We start from the raw sequence: 20,968 nt of genomic DNA on the forward strand, positions 1-20,968 counted from the left end.
TTTATATTTGGACTATAAATAATAAATGCAAACTGCAGTAAAGTGATGAAGCACAACAGTAGGGCCAGGTTCCGTCATTGCACAGCCTTGCCACTCTGCAAGTATTCCACTGAGATTAATCCAGGTTGCTTCTGGTCACCTACCCAGCATACCCATGTTGTTTTGCACACCATTTATATTCAATATTAATATATTAAGGAAGAGGCAAGCCTCGGCTTGTCATCTGTTATGAAACTGAGGGTCAGTGGCTGTATGTTCAGATTCCTGTGAGGTTCCCTTGTGACAGTCTCATGCATGCTTGGCAAGACGGGTGTTTGGAAGGCTTGCCATCCTTGTTCTGAGAGCATGTTGCTTGCTTGGCTGTGAAATCTGTATCTGCTTCCTTTAAACCAAAGCCTGCGGTCTAAGAAGAGACCATATCTGTTCTTCCTTGTGTCTGTCAACTCTGCTTTGGAGGCTACATTTCCTTCCCCCTTTCCCTGTCTTCTTTTTATCAGCCGGAGCTGAAGACACTTACTTAACACATTCAGGAAACCAAAGGGAAGCCAATAGCAAAGTGACACCCCAAAATATGGAAAAGGAATTAATCGGTGGCCAAAAACAGGACCGTGACTATGACATCCTGGAATTGAAGAAAGCTACTATGGGATCACCTAGCCTAGGTGAAAGTTTATTCTCTGTTGGAGCAAAAGTTGACAAATCTTTGGGGAAGGCTGATTCACCAGGGCATAATTTTAAGGACGATACAACAGATCTGAATGGGTGTGACCAACTGAAAGAGACGGCTTCGAGCGTCGAGTCCAAATTTGCTTTGCTAACTAGCGCGAAAGATGAGCCGACCAGAGTGACATATCCACGTTCTTCTCCATCCCCTGTGGCAGCCAGCGAGGCTGTGATGGACAAAGAATCCCCCGAATCTCCATTTGAGGTCATTGCTGACAAACTGGAATTTGATAAAGAGTTCAAAGACGTCCTGAGCAGCAACTCCGGTGACATTGGTAGCAACTGGGTGATGCACAGCGAGCGGGAGCTGCTGACGGATATTCCAGAAGACAGTGTTTGCGAGTTTCAGGTGAAGCCACGCAGCGCAGGAAGACTGCCCTCAGGGCCCGGGCTCTCGCGGCAGTCTTCAGGTACAACCGCAGCCCTCGAGGAAGTATCCAAATGTGTCCGCGAGATGCACAGCTTCACGAGTGAGCTATTAAACTGGGATTTGATCCCCAAGGATCCTGAGGATGTTGTCAACTCGGGCGTCTCGGTGTCACCCACCAAAGAGGCCAGTAGTGTCCTTGCAGGATTGGAACGTGGTAATAAACAAGGGAAAACTCCCACACCTCATCAACCTATCACCATTAGCCTGCATCAAAAAAGCATGCCACCTCTGAAAGAGGTTATCGGTCAAGAGGCAGGTGTCACAAAGAGTCTCACTGCTACAGCAGAGCCGAAAACCGATATCCCTTGGTCAAATTCTGTCCTGCCTGAAGCAACGGATGCAGACAGTTCTGGCGAGTCTGACGATACCGTCATCGAGGATGCCCCACTAGATAAGACTACGGAGGGCAGAAATGCACCCTCAAATCCATTTAGCTCGGACAAGTTGGAGGCTGTAGGCGATGAAGAGACATCTGAACTCAGCCAAAAAGGTAGATTTTCTCCCAAGAGTCCAGAATACAATTTGGGATTCACTGATGACTTCAAATCAACCCAGACCAAGACAGCTGTTCTTGGGGAAAATCCATTAGCTGCTCCGCAACATCCCATGAAGTCGAATCCCGTGCACCTGCCACCCAAAGCAGGTCAAGAAGTGGATGCTCTTTTTACAAGAGGAGCTTCTCCAGCCTTTCCCTTGGATGGCGTGAAAAAGGCCACACACCCAGGCGTGGTCAAGGCCGAGGATTTCATGCCCTTCATGAAGGAGTGCAAAGACAGTGACTCCCCTGATGACCCCGTTGAGACCTTCTCCGAAGCAGAGCTGAACGCAGCCAGATCTGAAGTGGTAGCTCCATACTTCCAGCAGCCGTCGCAAGCCACTCAAGACTTTGAGCAGGAACGCCTTACGATCACGGCCCTCAAAGAAGTAGGCAGGAAGTCTGAGACGGAGAGGCAGCCATCTCTTCCGTCCAGCGGGAGGTATCTGGGCCAGTATTTTGATATCCCACCAGATCCTCCAATGCATTCTCAGAAGTCTGCCTTGGAGAAGAGACCCCTTTGTCTCGAGCAGGCCGTGGATGTGAAGTTGGCTCCTGCCCCGTCCAACCTTGGCATTCATAAGGTTCCAAATAAATCTTCCCAAGCTGCTCCTCCCATGCCTCCCTTGCTACACACAATCACAGAGCTACTGGCTAAATTCTCAGGTAAATATCCACGCACGTTGTTGCTTTTGCATTGCTTCTGGCCTTCCAAGGAATCACTTTTGAAGAATTATGATCTTGGGAAAGGCATGGCCTTGTTAGAAATTGTATTTATTTATTTATTCCGCCCTTATTTACCTTATTGGTAAATATCCACTAGTATTCATGCAAGGCGATTAGGTTTCTCGTTTGTTAAACTGATATACCTAGATATCTCTTTGAACGGTTAGGGACAAAGATATGCAAATACACACACACATATATAGCAGAGTTTCAGAAGTGTTATTTTCAGTTGCCCAAAAACATCTATTCTTCCTTAAAACATTTTGGTTTAAATCATGTTCTCAATAGACCAAAAATAAGTAGTAAAGGTTTCCCCTGACGTTAAGTCCAGTCGTGACTGACTCTGGGGTTTGGTGCTCATCTCCATTTGTAAGCCGAGGAGCCAGTGTTGTCCATAGACATCTCCAGGTCATGTGGCCACGGGCATGACTGCATGGAGCACCATTACCTTCCCGCCGGAGTGGTACCTATTGATCTACTCACATTTGCATGTTTTCGAACTGCTAGGTTGGCAGGAGCTGGGGCTATCAGCGGGAGCTCATTCCGCTCCCGGGATTTGAACCTGGGACCTTTTGGTCCACAAGTTCAGCAGCTCAGCGCTTTAACACACTTTAAAAACCTGAACATTAGAAAGAACTTCCTCACTGTGAGAGTTGTTTGCCAGTGAAACTCTCTGCCCAGGAGTGTGGTGGAGCTCCTTCTTTGGAGGCTTTTAAGCAGAGGCTGGATGGCCATCTGTCGGGGGTGCTTTGAATGAGATTTTTCTGCTTGTTGCAGGGGTTTGGACTGGATGGCCCGTGAGGTCTCTTCCAACTCTATGATTCTATGTAACATAGTTGGTTTACTCACAAACTTCATGAGTACAGCGTACAGGTACTTTCCATATCAGTCCAGTTACAGATAGGATTTGAAGAGAAATTGAGGTTAGTGACACAATATTATATAATCTCTTCATGTGACTATATATTCAACGTAGCATGGAATAGGTAAAGGTTTTACCTGACATTAATTCCAGTCATGTCTGACTCTGGGGGTTGGTGCTCATCTCCATTTCTAAGCCGAAGAGCCGGCGTTGTCCGTAGACACCTCCAAGGTCATGTGGCCATTGTCATGACTGCATGGAGCGCCATTACCTTCCCGCCGGAGCGGTATCTATTGATCTACTCACATTAGCATGTTTTCGAACTGCTAGGTTGGCAGAAGCTGGGGCTAACAGCGGGCGCTTATTCCGCTCCCCGGATTCGAACCTGCAACCTTTTGGTCCGCAAATTCAGCAGCTCAGCGCATTAACACACTGAGCCACCGGAGGCGACCAGCATGGAATATCCAAGTGTAAAAAATCAGCCCAAGATTTTATCATTATAGTTTTTTGTATGTGATTTTTAGGACCTGTTTTTATTATTGTTGTTGATTCATTTGTTTTAATATTGTTGATGTCTGGGCTTGGCCCCATGTAAGCCGCCCCAAGTCCCTTTGGGGAGATGGGGCGGGATATAAAATAAAATTATTATTATTATTATTATTATTATAAATTATTTATTTATTTATTTACAGTATTTATATTCCGCCCTTCTCACCCCGAAGGGGACTCAGGGCGGATTACAATGAACACATATATGGCAAACATCCAATGCCAACAGACAAACAACATACAGTATAGACAGACACAGAGGCATTTTTAACATTTTTCCAGCTTCACGATTCCGGCCACAGGGGGAGCTGTTGCTTCACCGTCCACTAGTGGCTGTGCTTCCTCATTCCTTTCCTTGTGTTTTTCTGGCAGTTTTATGGTGTTGTAAATTAGTTAAATTAGCCTCCCACATAAAGCGTACCTAAATTTCCCTACTTGACAGATGCAACTGTCTTTCGGGGCTGCATAGGTCAACAGCAAGCTGGGCTATTTAATGGTTGGGGGTTTAACCTGACCCGGGCTTTGAACTCATGACCTCTTGGTCAGTAGTGATTTATTGCAGCTGGTTACTAGCCAGCTGCACCACAGACGTGGAATGGCATAGTGATGAATGTGGTGGACCTTTTTCTCAGCATTAGCAAAATATCAGGAGGGTCCGAGCTAATGTGTTTTAATTGTTGCATAAATGGTATATCACCACTCCAGAAATATTCCAAGGGCTTCTTCCCTTGGAAAAGGGAAGATGCCTCAGCATTGCCTCTTATGCGCTAAAGCACAGAAGCAGCCACTATGGAGGCTTCCTTCTGATGGCGGAAAGGGAGCTAAGCATGTGTTTTGTATTCATGCCGAATGGCCTGGAAGGCTGCTCTGCTTTTCTTTGTCCGACAAGTCTTTTTATGGGCTGATACTAGAGGAAAACAACAGTGATTCTTGGCTTCCCTTTCTGTTTTGCGGATGGGCAGACATGACTGGCTCGGGCTTCCGGGTTGAGCTTTGTGGGCTGCAGACCTTCGCCTTTGTTTGGAAGCCAAACTGCCAGCGAAAGGGCCCGAGGGAAGGCAGTTAATGAGAGGCAAAACTATGCTCTTTCCTCTCTCTCTGGGTCAAGGAGCAAGCAGCATGGAAAGCGGGGGCTCATAAACTTTTATCCTTGGCAAGCTTCCCACAACCCACCCTCTGTCGAGAGGGAGTGGTTCTCCCATGTCTGAACAGAGAGGGTGTTGTGCTGGGCTTTAAATGCGTCTTCTGTCTTTCTCGGAGGGTGCTTAATGATGGGAGGGGCTGTTGTTTGGTTTCAGGGCCACATGGTTTGCATGTGCAACATCTTAGACCAGGGGTCCCCAAACTAAGGCCGGGGGGGCCAGATGCGGCCCTCCAAGGTCATTTACCTGGCCCCCGCCCTCAGTTTTATAATATAATATTTTTATATCATTTTAAATAATATAATATATTGTATGTACATATAATATTGATAATAATACTATAAGTTTATACAATATAACACTAATAATAATGCCGTATAATAATATTAATTACATGTTATATATTACATATAATATTATAGTATAGTGGTATAGTAATATATAATGCTAATGTGATATGCTAATAATATAATATATTGTATGTACATACAGCTGCTATGAGTCCCCTTGGGGGTGAGAAGGGCAGGATATAAACGTAATAAATAAATGTAGTAAATGAATAAAGAAATAATTTTAGACTTAAAAGATAAAGGTTTCTCAGTTGTATCCAACTCTGGGGGTTGGTGCTCATCTACATTTCTAAGCTGAAGAGCCGGCGTTGTCCGTAGACACCTCCAAGGTCATGTGGCTGGCATGATTGCATGGAACGCCGTTATTTTCCCGCCAGAGCGATATCTATTGATCTACTCACATTTGCATGTTTCCGAACTGCTAGGTTGGCAGAAGCTGGAGCTAACAGCGGGCACTCACTCTGCTCCCCGGGTTTGAACCTGGGACTTTTCGGCCCGCAAGTTCAGCAGCTCAGTGCTTTAACACACTGAGCCACCGGAGGTTCCAATTTTAGACTTAGGCTAAAAGTCTGAAATGACACAACAACAATCCTAATTAACTTAACTATCTCATTGGCCAGAAGCAGGTCCACACTTCCCATTGAAATCCTGATAGGTTTATGTTGGTTACAGTTGTTTTCATTTTAAAATATTGTATTGTTCTTTCATTGATGTGGTTGTTTTGCATTACAAATAAGACATGTGCAGTGTGCATATCAACTTGTTTTTTTTCTTTTCCAAATGATAATTCGGCCCCTCCACAGTCTGAAGGATCGTGGACCGGCCCTCTGCTTTAAAAGTTTGAGGACCCCTGTCTTAGACTCTGTCCCTGAGATCTTGAGCCTTGTCGAAGAGCTCCTTATCCAGCGTCTCCGCAGCCACCAGGCTTCTTAATATCTCCTCTATTGGATTGTTAGCATCACAACTTAATTTAGGATCATAAATTCTTGGGTAGCAGAGTTTCAGAGGCATTCCTTTAGTTTATTGGGGGTTTTTTGGGGGTTTTTCTCGTGAGTTGCTTCTGGAGTGAGAGAATTGGCCGTCTGCAAGGACGTTGCCCAGGGACGCCCAGATGTTTTTTGATGTTTTACCATCCTTGTGGGGGAGGCGTCTCTCATGTCCCCGCATGGAGCTGGAGCTGATAGAGGGAGCTCATCCGCACTCTCCCCGGGTGGGATTCGAACCTGGCAGCCTTCAGGTCAGCAAACCCAACCTTCAAGTCACAAGGCTTTTATCCCCTAGGCCATCGGAGGCTCCTTAGTTTATTGGGTAATGCAAGATCATTGGGCACATAAATACCGTGTATAAGCCGACCCGAATATCAGCCGAGGCACCTAATTCTACCACAAAAAAACTGGGAAAACATTGACTCCAGTATAAGCCGAGAGTGGTAAATTTCAGAAATAAAAATAGATACCAATAAAAATTCATTAATTGAGGCATCAGTAAATGTTTTTGAATATTTACATAAAGCTCAAATTTAAGATAAGACTCTCCAACTCCGATTAAATCATTATTCTCATCTTCTTCAATGTAAATGTGCTTATGTATCCTTTCAATAATAATAGAGTAATATAATACATGTACTGTAAAAATAGATACCAATAAAATTACATTAATTGAGGCCTCAGTAGGTTAAATGTTTTTGAATATTTACATCAAGCTCAAATTTAAGATAAGACTCTCCAACTCTGATTAAATCATTATTCTCATCTTCTTCATTGTAAATGTGCTTATGTATCCTTTTAATAATAATAAAATAATACATGTAATAATAATAAATACAGGAAAATAATACATGTAATAATAAATAGAGTAAAATAATAAATATAATAATAGAGTGAAATAATAATTTTATTATTAATAATAATAAAAATAGAGGAAAATAAATGTAATAGTAGTAACAATAATAGAGAAAAATAATAAATGTAATAATACCAATAATAATAGAGAAAAATAATAAATGTACCATATATTCTCGAGTATAAGCTGACCCAAATATAAGCCAATGAGGACCCTCACCCGAGTTTAAGCCGAGGGGGGCTTTTTCAGTCTTAAAAAAAGGGCTGAAAAACTAGGCTTATACTCGAGTATATACAGTAGTATCTTGTTTTTATTCAACGCTCTCAACAGACAAAGATTCAAGTAGACTTCTTTAAAATAACGTGTTGGTTTTACTCATAACTTCATGCATTTAAATATACAGGTACGTTTCTTGTCAGGTTAAACTTTAAAACATTTCAGTTTGTATCTTTAACTTATAGTCTTTAACAGTCTCTTTCATAAAGTATATCGGTCTGTACAGCTCTCTTTCATAACAGTCTACTTCCAAGGGACTCAAGCCTCAACTGTCTTCTAACTTCTAACACTGGCTTCTGTATTCTAACAGACTCAAACCTCAGCTTTCTTCTAACTCCTGACACAAACTTCTGTAGTCAGACTCAAGCCTCAACTGTCTTCTAACTTAGCAGTTAGAAGCTTCTGTACTCAGACTAAAGCCTCAACTGTCTTCTAACTCATAACACAGGCTTCTGTAGTCAAACAGACTCAGGCCTCAACTGTTTTCTAACTACACAGGCTTCTGTAGTCAAACAGACTCAAGCCTCAACTGTCTTCTAACTACACAGGCTTCTGTAGTCAAACAGACTCAAGCCTCAACTGTCTTCTAACTCCTAACATAGGCTTCTGTAGTCAAACAGACTCAAGCCTCAACTGTCTTCTAACTTCTAAAACTGGCTTCTGTACTCAGACTCAAGCCTCAGCTGTCTTCTAACTTCTAACACTGGCTTCTGTACTCAGACTCAAGCCTCAACTGTCCACAATATAGTAATATATAATGCTTATATTGTGCTATGCTAATAACATATATTGTATGTACATATAACTTGTAAACCTCCCTGAGTCCCCTTTGGGGTGAGAAAAGCAGGCTATAAATGTCGCAAATAAATCGATAAATGAATAATAAATTCAGGTCAGCAGTTCAGTCGGCACAAGGGTTTAACCCATTGCGCCACTGCGGCTCCTAAAATAATAATAATAATAATAATAATAATAATAATAATAATAATAATAATAATAATAATAATAGGGCAGCACAGCTTCGACACACCTTTCTGGCCACATCGCTAGTGACCACGGGTGCCCCTCTGTTTGTTTTCTCTCTTTGACAGTGCGCGATCTGATCTTTTGGCGGGATGTGAAGAAGACAGGCCTTGTCTTCAGTACAACGTTGATCTTGCTGCTCTCCTTGGCCGCTTTCAGCGTCATCAGCGTCATCTCCTACCTTATCCTGGCCCTCCTCTCGGTCACCATCAGCTTCCGGGTCTACAAGTCTGTCATCCAGGCCGTACAGAAATCGGAAGAGGGACACCCATTCAAGTGAGTGGGCTTGTTTCAGTACCAGAAATGCAAATCAGGCATTCATATCATTGGGTACCCTTGAGCCAAGTGGCTCGCTGTCCTTTGTTCTTAAGAGTATTAAATAGGTAATTTCTAACCTTGGTGTAATACTACCTGAGCTAAACATCCCTAGCTCCCTAAGCCACTTATAATAATAATAATAATAATAATAATAATAATAATAATAATAATAATAATAATAATAATAGAATCAACTGGAAAAGCTTATGCGATATGAGGAGTTAAAGATCGAACTACAAAGACTCTGGCACAAGCCAGTCAAGGTGGTCCCAGTGGTGATTGGCATACTGGGTGCAGTGCCTAAAGACATTGGGCAACACTTAAAAACAATAGGTGCTGACAAAATTATCATCTGTCAGCTGCAAAAGGCCACCCTACTCGGATCTTCACGCATTATTCGCTGATACATCACATAGTCTATTATATTACTAATAATATTGCAATATAGTCGTATAATATAAGATAATATATTGTATGTATATATACTTGTAAACCGTCCTGAGTCCCCTTCGGGGCGAGAAGGGCGGGATATAAATGTCACTAACAAATAAATAAATAAATAATGAATAAATAGTCGTAAACACTTGGGAAGTGTCCGACGTGTGATCCAATACAACAGCCAGCAGAGTGATCTTGTCTGCTGTGTAATCGTCTTGTTGTGTATCATATAATAATAATAATAATAATAATAATAATAATTAATAATAATACATCACACAGTCCTAAACACTTGGGAAGTGTTCAACTTGTGATTTTGTAATACGAAATCCAGCATATAGATCTTGTTTGCTGTGTCATACTATGTCTTTGTGTCAATAAAATAATAATAATAATAATAATAATAATAATAATGTACATCACACAGTCCTAAATACTTGGGAAGTGTTTGCCTTGTGATTTTGTAATACAAAATCCAGCATATAGATCTCGTTTGCTGTGTCATACTATGTCTTTGTGTCAATAATAATAATAATAATAACAATAATAATAATAATGATGATGATGATGTACATCACACAGTCCTAAATACTTGGGAAGTGTTTGACTTGTGATTTTGTAATACGAAATCTAGCATATATATCTCGTTAGCTGTGCCATACTATGTCTTTGTGTCAAAATAATAATAATAATAATAATAATAATAATAATAATAATAATAATAATAATAATAATATTGGTGCCCAGAACCTGACACAGGATTATTTCAGGTGTGGCCTAACCAAAGCAGGATAGAATGGGACTGTTATTTCCCCTGATCTTGAGGCTATACTATTGATATAGCATAGAATTGCATTGGCTTTTTTAGCTGCCGCATGACATTTTTTGATGCCTGTTCAGCTGCTAGTTACTGTCTGCTGCCCAGTGCCTTGCATGGCCACTAACTCTGAATTTCCCATTTTTTTCTGTTTCAGGGCTTACCTGGATCTGGACGTTGCACTGTCTTCGGAGGCTTTCCACAACTATGTCAGCTCTGCTATGGTGCACGTCAATCATGCCCTGAAAGCCATCATGCGCCTCTTCCTGGTGGAAGATTTGGTGGATTCGCTGAAGGTCAGCGCATGGGTGGATTAGGAGTCTGTTGCCTTAAGTATAAGGCAGAGCAGAGCGCCAAGCCAGTGGGGATCCCAAGAGACACATGTCTTTAAAATAAGATTTATGGCAATCCAATATCAATGGATACTACAGTAAGACAGTTTGGGTTGCTTCGTATCACTCAGTGCTGTAAGACAGACTTTTTGATTTGTTGCTGCCAAATAAACTATCTGTAGGTTGTCATTAACAGTGTTCTGTCCTGTTTTACAAACAGCTGGCAGTGGCCATGTGGCTGATGACCTACGTCGGGGCCATCTTCAATGGGATCACTCTTCTCATCTTGGGTAAGATGCAATAATTGCGGAAATAGCTGGTTGTCATCACATGGCATACAGAAAGTGCAGGAGCAGGATGTGACATCCCTCTTATTTATTTTGGTTTAGGTATTAGCTCAATTTTATTCCAGTGATCTAGCATACCTGGCTCTCTCCCCCTTATTTACCGTATATACCCGAGTATAAGCCAACCCGAATATAAGCAGAGGCATCTAATTTTACCTCCCGAAAAACTGGGAAAACATTGACTCCAGTATAAGCCGAGGGTGGTATATTTATTTATTTATTTATTTATTTATTTATTTTATATACCGCTCTTCTCCCCCAGGGGGACCCAGAGCGGTCTTACATAATGGCAAGATTAATGCCACATATAATACAAAATATAGTAAAACAAACGATCGTAAAAACACACTTAAAAACCAATATTATACCCCATTTAAAACAGTAAAGCACTGTGTGGCCATTACAACAGGGCCAGTAGCATTGGGCCAAAAGTCAGAGCCAGTCTGTATTCAATTACACATTAATCCAGCGAATACATCAGATTATATCGACCGTATCTTAGGATGGGCCAAAAGCTTGGTCCCACATCCAGGTCTTCAGCTGCTTCCTAAAAGACATGAGTGAGGGGGCTTCCCTAATCTCCCTTGGCAAGGAGTTCCACAGCCGCGGAGCCACCACCGAAAAAGCCCTGTCCCTCGTTCCAGCCAAATGCACCTGTGACGGCGGCGGGACCGAGAGCAGGGCCTCACTGGAAGATCAGAAATTTCAGAAATAAAAATAGATATAATATATTGTATATACATATAATATTGATAATAATATCATAATGGAATACAATATTATACTATTAATAATACAATATAATAATATTAATTATATATTATATATTAAATGTAATATTACTAATAATATTAGCATATAATGATATAATACAATATAGTAATTTAATGCTTATATTGTGCAATGCTAATAATATATTGTATGCTCATTTGATTTGTAAGCCGCTCTGAGTCCCCTTCGGGGTGAGAAGAGCAGGATATAAATATAGTAAATAAATAGATAGATAGATACCAATAAAATTACATTCATTGAGGCATCAGTAGGTTAAATGTTTTAGAATATTTACATAAAGCTCAAATTTAAGATAAGACTGTCCAACTGATCATTATTCTCATCTTCTTCAATGTAAATGTGTTTATGTATCCTTTTAATAATAATAGAGTAAAATAATACATGTAATAATAATTATAAATACAGGAAAATAATACATGAAATATTAAATGTAGTAATAATATCAGAGTGAAATAATAAATGTATTAATAATAATAAAAATAAAGTAAAATAAATGTAATAGCAACAATAATAAAGAAAAATAATAAATGTAATAATACGAATAATAATAGAGAAAAATAATAAATGTACCATATATTCTCGAGTATAAGCTGACCCAAATATAAGCCAACCAAGACCCTCACCCGAGTATAAGCCGAGATCTTTTGGTGTCAAGTTCCATCAAGTCATCTGATTACAGATTTCAACCTGCCTGTTTCTCAGTGCGGAATTGCAACAGGGCTGCCCTCGCAACTTGGTGACCGATTTGCTCAGCCTTGTTCAGATTTCTTGACCCATCCTGGTTATTTTGCGGAACTAACCATCTTTCTTGTCTCATTGCAGGCGAGTTGCTGGTTTTCAGCCTGCCTCTTGTGTATGAGAAGTACAAGGTGGGTGTCCTTGAATGTAACATTTCATAACTAGCCTGGATCACATGGCGCTTTTGATGGAAGCTCTGGTTCTTGGAGTTGTGTCTCCTGAGTTGGGGCCAAAGGGATGGCTCATCTATTATTGTAATTATTATATTATTTGTGACCCTCCTCTCCTCATGGCTCGTATTATGCTATACTAATAATATAATGTACTGTATATACTTATAATATTGATAATAACATTACAATGTAATACAATATAATAATACACTATTACAATTGTATATTTATATTACATGTAATATTACTAATAATATTGTAATAGAGTGGTGTAGTACAATATAGTAATATATAATGCTTATATTGTGCTACACTAATAATATAATATATTGTATGTATATATAATCTTGATAATAATATAATGTGATACAATATAATAATAATACACTATTATAATTGTATATTTATATTACATGTAATATTACTAATACAGTAGAGTCTCACTTATCCAAGCTAAACAGGCCGGCAGAAGCTTGGATAAGTAAATATCTTGGATAATAAGGAGGGATTAAGGAAAAGCCTATTAAACATCAAATTAGGTTATGATTTTACAAATTAAGCACCAAAACATCATGTTATACAACAGATTTGACAGAAAAAGTAATTCAATACGCAGTAATGTTATATTGTAATTACTGTATTTATGAATTTAGCACCAAAATATCACGATATATTGAAAACATTGACTACAAAAATGCCTTGGATAATCCAGAAGCTTGGATAAGTGAGACTCTACTGTAATATTGCAATATAGTGGTATAGTACAATATAGTAATATATAATGCTTATATTGTGCTACACTAATAATATTATATATTGTATGTACATATAATCTTGATAATAGTATAATGTATATAAAGTTATAATAATAATACAGTATTACAATTGTATATTTATATTACATGTAATATTACTAATAATATTACAATATAGTGGTATAGTACAATATAGTAAAATATAATGCTTATATTGTGCTACACTAATAATATAATATATTGTGTGTACATATAATCTTCATAATAATATAATGTAATACAATATAATAATACATTATTATAATTGTATATTTATATTACATGTAATATTACTAATAATATTGCAATATAATGGTATAGTACAATATAGTAGTAAATAATGCTTATATTGCGCTTTGCTAATAATATATTATATGTACATATAACTTGTAAGCCGCTCTGAGTCCCCTTCGAGTTGAGACGGGCAGGATATAAATGTTGCTAATAAATAAATAAACATACGGTAGCTTAAAACACATATCATTATATAAGTATTTGTTTATTTATTTATTACATTTATATCCCGCTCTGCTCACCCTGGAGGGGACTCAGATCGGCTTACAAATCAAATGTACATACAATATATTATTAGGATAGCACAATATAAGCATTAAATTACTATATTGTACTATATAATTATATGGTAATATTATTAGTAATATTACATTTAATATATAATATATAATTAATATTATTTTATTATATTATTGTTAGTATAATATTGTATTACATTATAATATTATTATCAATATAATAAGTATATACAATATATTATATATTTATAAATTATTGTATATTATATAGTTATAAATTATAGTATATAAGTCCACATATGAAAGCATATTTCTACAAAATGCAAAGTGCCCCTGATTGTAGGGATAGGCTGTGAGCTTAAAATCACACACACACAAAGAATCTTATGGTGGCAAAAATAATATATGCATACGTATAAGAGACCAATTATGTATGACAGCCCTAAATATCACCGCCTAACAATCTTGTGTGCCTTATTGAGCTTCTTTTGGATTTTCTCCAATCCTGTCGTTTATTTTTCAGACTCAGATTGACCATTACGTTGGAATTGCCCGGGACCAGATCAAGTCAGTCGTTACAAAGTAAGTGCTCTTACGTGTGCCCGTGAGCCCAGAGTCACCCTGCCGAAGGATGACACACCACTCAGCTTTGCAAAAACAAAGTAAAACAGGAACTTTACTCATTCCTTTTTTATTTTTATTTTTTTTATAAAATAATTTTTATTAGAATTGCAAATAGTCTAAACAGTGAAAGTGTGAGAACAAATATATTTATAGTAAAGAAGGGTGAAAGAAGTAAGTAGAACCCGAAAGAGAGATAAGTAAATAAAGAGGAGAGAGAGAAAAATAAAATAAAAATAAGAACAAAACTGATACATTTATATAAATATATATGAAAAAGAAAACACAAAAAAGAACCCATAAAGCAAAAGAGACAAAAACACACAAAAAACTAAAAAAAAAAAAAGGAAAAGCAAAAACCAACAAAAAAGATATATACAATGACTTCCATCTCATACACAGTTACTTTGAAAATTTTTGATTACTTTTTCTTGTTTCTTGTCTCATTAGTGTCAGCATCTTCTTACTCTCAATCCATCTTTAACCAAACTTCTGTTTAAATTAACACCTTCATTTGCTCTTCTCTCAAATAGTTTTTTATCAAATCCCAATTAGTTTGTTTTTTCGGTCTGCCAACATTGTTTTTTAATAAACACATCAGCTTATCCATGTTCATTATTTCCAACATCTTATTTAACCAACAATCTACCTCAGGGGTTTCTTTCTTTACTCATTTCAAGAGATCAACAGAGCAACAGTATTTACAATAGTCCCTCTGATTGCTTTCAGAAATCAGTAGTCATAAGCAGTCCTTTCTCAGTCCATAAATATGCTTCAGCAGCAAACAAGGCCTCAGAAAAAGCAGGGCCTCTGAGTCGACAGCAATCTTCTTCAGGTCTCACACTGAACAGAAACTTGTTCAAACTGGTTCCCCAGCAGCAGGACAAAAAATGTATGGAATCAAATTCCCGGGTCTTTTGCAGGCTCATGCATTTCATTTTTCACACACACAGTGCTTTTGCAAACCATGACTCCGTTTAACCTTGTCGTTGTTGTGTTTCTTCCACAGGATCCAAGCCAAGCTTCCTGGAGTGGCGAAGAAAAAGCCGGAATAACTTTTCCAGGGAGCTAAGACCCGGAGGTTAACTAAATCAAATCGAAGAGAACAAAAAAAAAAGCTACCCCTTGTGTCATAGTTATAACCATTGTTACTTGTACCTATGAAGGAAAATGCCAAGTCAGCTTGATGTCTTCATTCCAAGCTTACTGATTTTTTATTATTATTATTTTAAGTTCTACCTCCCACCCCACCCCAAGCGTAAACACTGGGCTTAGGATGCACTGGACTAAATAGAAACTGGTGTCTGACATTGACAGGTTACAGGAGACGTCAGTGGGCATATTTTTTGTCCTTTTCGTGGATGAAAAACACAGCCGATGGGTTATCGAAAGCCTGGAGATGCTCTTTTTCTAGTTAGCGGTATGAGTTTCTAACCCAGGTGAAGGCAGCCTCTCCCTCCCAGGGCTTGGAAATAATTGGCGAGCCCAATCTATTAAAATATTCAATATTATTTCCATTTTTAAAGTCACAACAGCATTAAGTGGCAGTTGATACCCTGTGTTTTAGTTTGTGACTGAGAGGGACCAAGGACCGCTAGGGACCAGTGAAAGAAACCAATTGGGACCATTTTTAATATTTTTTATTCCTTCAACAATGAACCATTTAAAAAATAAATTATTGGCGTAACGAAATAATGGGGTATTGGGTCGCTGTGAATTTTCTGAATGCCAGAAACATTCCCTCCTGACGTTTCACCCACATCTATGGCAGGCATCCTCGGAGATTATGAGGTCTGTTGGAAATTAGGCACGGGATGTTTATATATCTGTGGAAAGTCCAGGGTGGGAAAAAGTGTGAATGTTGCAGTTTATCACCTTGATTAGCATTAATAATAATAATAACAGCTTTATTTTTATACCCAGCCTCCATCTCCCCAATGGGACTTGGAACAGGAAACAAGGGGCCAAGCCCAGGTAAACATGCCAAAACAGGATAAAATGCATACATCGTACAAAATAGAAAAGATAAAATACAATTATCTGCAATGGCATAGCAAAACAGCAAAAAACCACACATGACACAGTAAAACATAATGCAGAAACAAAACCAAGGTTAGACAAGATCAGGCTGAGCCAAAGTGCAAGGGTGTAAATTGTAAACCCAACGGGCAAGGTAGATGTTAAAAGTGCTGCGTTTAAAAGAGAGCTCAGGGTGGGGTGAAAAATGGAAGTTATTTCTGGTTGATGGAGCAGAATAAAATATGTCAGGCATTGTGATTGTTACTTGGGGGAATTCATGGAAAAGCCTTGCAGCTTCAAAGCCTGGCTGCTTCCTACCTGGGGGAATCCTTTGTTGGGAGGTGTTAGCTCCCGCCTGGATGTTCCATATATTTATAAACCCCACTGGCCCAGTTTCCAACAGACCTCACAACCTCGGAGGATGCCTGCCATAGATGTGGGCGAAACATCAGGAGAGAATGGTTCTGGAAGATGGCCATACGGCCTGGAAAACTCACAGCAACCCAGTGATAACAGCCAGGAAAGCCTTCGACAAAATGATGAGGTTTTTTTCCACAACCTTATAAACTTTAATTGGCCTTGGTAATTCAGTGTTAACACATTAGCCCCATTCTGAATATTTCCAAGCTCTGCTCTCTGCCTTCTTCCTGCGCATTCCTGTAAAAATGACCGGATTTTGTGCGCTTGTATGAGCTCAGAAATGCTCTTGTCTCAGCAGGCGTTTGTTCTCTTTCCTCCAACAATGAACTATCCTGCTTCGAGAGAGCATTGTGATTAATTGAGCCCCCCATTCAGCGGAAAGAGGGGCTTCTCCACCCCAGATCCCTCCGTGACCTCAGTTCTGCTCTTTAGTCTGGTTCATCCTTCCCCTCCCTCCTTTCTTACTACACCAAGTAGCTCCTCCATGCTGCTCCCCTGTCCTTACCCCTCACCTCGAGGTTGATGAGATTGTACTTTTTTCCCCTTCTTACTGGGAAATGAAAATGTCTGTAACTGCTGTACAAATTGCTGTCGAAACAAACACACACCCCACCCCGAGCTGTTGAAAAAAAACAAGCATTTCTGCATGCGACTGATGTGACGTCCCACCCGCCACGGTTGTAGTCCTCAAAAGTGATGGTGGCACCTGGGTGCAGGGCACTCAAACACAAAAGCATACACCAACACACACACATACACACAGAGGAGCCTAATCTTTGCCCTCCCATAGTCTTACCCTTCTTCGGGCTGCCGGAGGACTTCCTGTGTCCCAGGAGGACAGGAAGGAAATTGGCGTTCTCTTGTTTGGCGCATGTTGAATTTCGATGCTTAGGGATTGTATCACGTTTTTGAATGGACTTCCCTTGTTCTTCAAGGCACTTCTGACTACTCTGGAATGGCTCACATACTCCTGTGCAGTCTGGTTGTGTCAAAGTGACATTGCTATGTGCTGCTGCCTAAAAAAAAGCTGTTTTTCTAGGCAGCAGCAGGCCTCTCCAAATGCCGGGTGCTTGCCAGGAGGGAAAGGTCTGCATGGCTCACGTCTCGCCCCTTCCAGCAAGCAGCCGGTTTGGAGAGGCCCGCTGTGCATTGCTGCCTAGAAAAACAGCAACACTGAACAGGCCTCTCCAAGCGCCAGGCAACCACCGGGAGGGGCAAGATGCCAGTGCATTGGATAATATGGTGTGTTGGATGATAGGGAGGTCCTATTATCCAACAATTGCCGGGAGAGAAAAGTCACTCTCCCGGCAAGCACTTGGCTTGCAGAGGCCTGCTGCTGCCTAGAAAAATGTGCAGCGGGCCTCTCGAAACACCGGGTGCTTGCTCGAAGGGAAAAGTCTGCACCTGTCACATCTCATCCCTTCCGGAAAACACCTGGTTTGGAGAGGCCTGCTGCTGCCTAGAAAAATGCTCAGCGTGTTTCTCCAAATGCCGGGTGCTTGCCGGGAGGGAAAAGTCTGCACCGGTCACGTCTCATCCCTTCCGGCAAACATCCGGCTTGGAGAGTACTGCTGCTGCCTAGAAAAATGCTCAGCGGGCTTCTCCAAACGCCGGGTGCTTGCCAGGAGGGAAAAGTCTGCACCGGTCACGTCTCATCCCTTCCGGCAAACGCCTGGCTTTTAGAGGCCTGCTGCTGCCTAGAAAAATGCTCAGCGGGCCTCTCCAAACGCCGGGTGCTTGCCGGGAGGGAAAAGTCTGCACCAGCCATGTCTCATCTCTTCTGGCAAACACCTGGCTTGGAGAGTACTGCTGCTGCCTAGAAAAATGCTCAGCAGGCTTTTCCAAACACCAGGTGCTTGCTGGGAGGGAAAAGTCTGCACCGGTCACGTCTCATCCCTTCTGGCAAACACCTGGCTTGGAGAGTACTGCTGCTGCCTAGAAAAATGCTCAGCAGGCTTTTCCAAACACCAGGTGCTTGCTGGGAGGGAAAAGTCTGCACCGGTCACGTCTCATCCCTTCTGGCAAACACCTGGCTTGGAGAGTACTGCTGCTGCCTAGAAAAATGCTCAGCAGGCTTTTCCAAACACCAGGTGCTTGCCGGGAGGGAAAAGTCTGCACCGGTCATGTCTCATCCCTTCTGGCAAACACCTGGCTTGGAGAGTACTGCTGCTGCCTAGAAAAATGCTCAGCGGGCTTTTCCAAACACCAGGTGCTTGCCGGGAGGGAAAAGTCTGCACCGGTCACGTCTCATCCCTTCCGGCAAACGCCTGGCTTTTAGAGGCCTGCTGCTGCCTAGAAAAATGCTCAGCGGGCCTCTCCAAACGCCGGGTGCTTGCCGGGAGGGAAAAGTCTGCACCAGCCATGTCTCATCTCTTCTGGCAAACACCTGGCTTGGAGAGTACTGCTGCTGCCTAGAAAAATGCTCAGCAGGCTTTTCCAAACACCAGGTGCTTGCTGGGAGGGAAAAGTCTGCACCGGTCACGTCTCATCCCTTCTGGCAAACACCTGGCTTGGAGAGTACTGCTGCTGCCTAGAAAAATGCTCAGCAGGCTTTTCCAAACACCAGGTGCTTGCCGGGAGGGAAAAGTCTGCACCGGTCACGTCTCATCCCTTCTGGCAAACACCAGGTGCTTGCTGGGAGGGAAAAGTCTGCACCGGTTCACGTCTCATCCCTTCTGGCAAGCACCCGGCTTGGAGAGGCCTGTTGCGTGTTGCTGCCTAGAAAAAAAACCATGTGCAGCAGGCGTCTCCAAGCTCCGGGCACCCACCAGGAGGGGCAAGAGGCCGGCTTGGAGAGGCCTGTTGCGTGTTGCTGCCTAGAAAAAAAACCATGTGCAGCAGGCGTCTCCAAGCTCCGGGCACCCACCAGGAGGGGCAAGAGGCCGGCGCATCAGAAAATACAGTGCGTTGGATAACCGGAACTCTACTAGTATTAGATGCCTAGTATTCCTGTGTGTCTTCAAGGAATAAGGGGCGCCAGTTGTATCTTATTTAGCAGCTCTGGAGAGGCGACCTGCACCCTCTTGCCCAGGCCCCGCTCCACTCTTCCCAATACCTCCTCTCTGCACTGAAAGCCTTTGGCTCAGCTCTTACATCTGTTATGTTACTGCTGTGTTTGAAATACCGTGAAGCGACCTCTTTGTGCCCGGCAGGCTTTTTAAATGGGAAGCAAAATAAATAAATAAATCGACAGGAGAGAAAATGTACGTAGACCGAGGGAACAATGACGACTACTAATGAAGCTTGTGCGTTCGTGTGCGTTTGTGTGTACTGTGCGTGCAGCGTTAAATTATGGTAGTGCCAAGGGAACGGAAGAGACGAGGCTCAAGACGTAAAGACATACAATACATGCAATTTGATGTGGTATTATTAATAAAAGAGCACAAAGTCCAAATGCCAATGCTTTTCTTACCTGGGTTTTGAGAAAGTTGTATTATTACTGTTAAGTCTGATCTGTTGTTTATTTCATATTCCAGTCCAGTTCACATGAGCCATACTGTTGAGAAGTGATGGCCCTAATGGTTTCCTGTCTGGAACTCCTCTGTTTTCAGAGCATTGCTTCTTATTTACTGCTCTGATTTTTGAGTTTTTTAATACAATATTAATACAGACATGAATCAATCAGGGGACAGCTAACTACTCTGAACAAAGGATTTCCCCGGGCAGGAAGAAGCCAGGAGATAAAGCTATTCAATGCTAATTGAATATTCACACTGGCCTTCTACTGAAGAGTTCTTCTCTAACCATGGATATTATTCCACAGATATATAAACCTTCCTTTCTTAATTTTCGCATATACAGTAGAGTCTCACTTATCCAAGCCTCACTTATCCAAGGTTCTGGATTATCCAAGGCATTTTTGTAGTCAATGTTTTCAATATATCGTGATATTTTGGTGCTAAATTCGTAAATACAGTAATTACAGCATAACGTTACTGCGTATTGAACTACTTTTTCTGTCAAATTTGTTGTCTAACATGATGTTTTGATGCTTAATTTGTAAAATCATAACCTATCATAACCTAAGATATTTGCTTATCCAAGGTTCTGCTGGCCCGTTTAGCTTGGATAAGTGAGACTCTACTGTATATGTATAATACATATTTCTACCTATGTTGTGCCCCGCCTTGAGCCAAAAGGAAAGGTCGGTAATAAATTTAAAAAATAT

At 40.9% G+C, this 20,968-nt stretch overlaps 1 protein-coding gene across 3 annotated transcripts in view; it reads left to right on the plus strand.

Annotated features, from left to right (window-relative positions):
* The window catches only part of rtn3 (reticulon 3), a 38,800-nt gene extending 18,600 nt beyond the window's left edge, over positions 1-20,200 (plus strand). For 2 of the 3 annotated variants that reach the window (XM_008123403.3, XM_003229360.4), the window contains 6 exons: positions 8,527-8,734; positions 10,189-10,327; positions 10,584-10,653; positions 12,325-12,371; positions 14,264-14,322; positions 15,371-20,200. In XM_008123403.3, the coding sequence (XP_008121610.1) occupies positions 8,527-8,734; positions 10,189-10,327; positions 10,584-10,653; positions 12,325-12,371; positions 14,264-14,322; positions 15,371-15,416 (569 nt within the window). In that variant the 3' untranslated portion in view covers positions 15,417-20,200. Of the gene's footprint in view, positions 1-497; positions 2,355-8,526; positions 8,735-10,188; positions 10,328-10,583; positions 10,654-12,324; positions 12,372-14,263; positions 14,323-15,370 lie in introns of all 3 variants that reach the window. The other variant, XM_008123402.3, reaches the window with a different exon arrangement.
* The last annotated feature ends 768 nt before the right edge of the window (positions 20,201-20,968 follow it).

The sequence above is a fragment of the Anolis carolinensis genome, unplaced genomic scaffold (genome assembly GCF_035594765.1).
Source record: "Anolis carolinensis isolate JA03-04 unplaced genomic scaffold, rAnoCar3.1.pri scaffold_14, whole genome shotgun sequence".
NCBI lineage: Eukaryota > Metazoa > Chordata > Lepidosauria > Squamata > Dactyloidae > Anolis > Anolis carolinensis.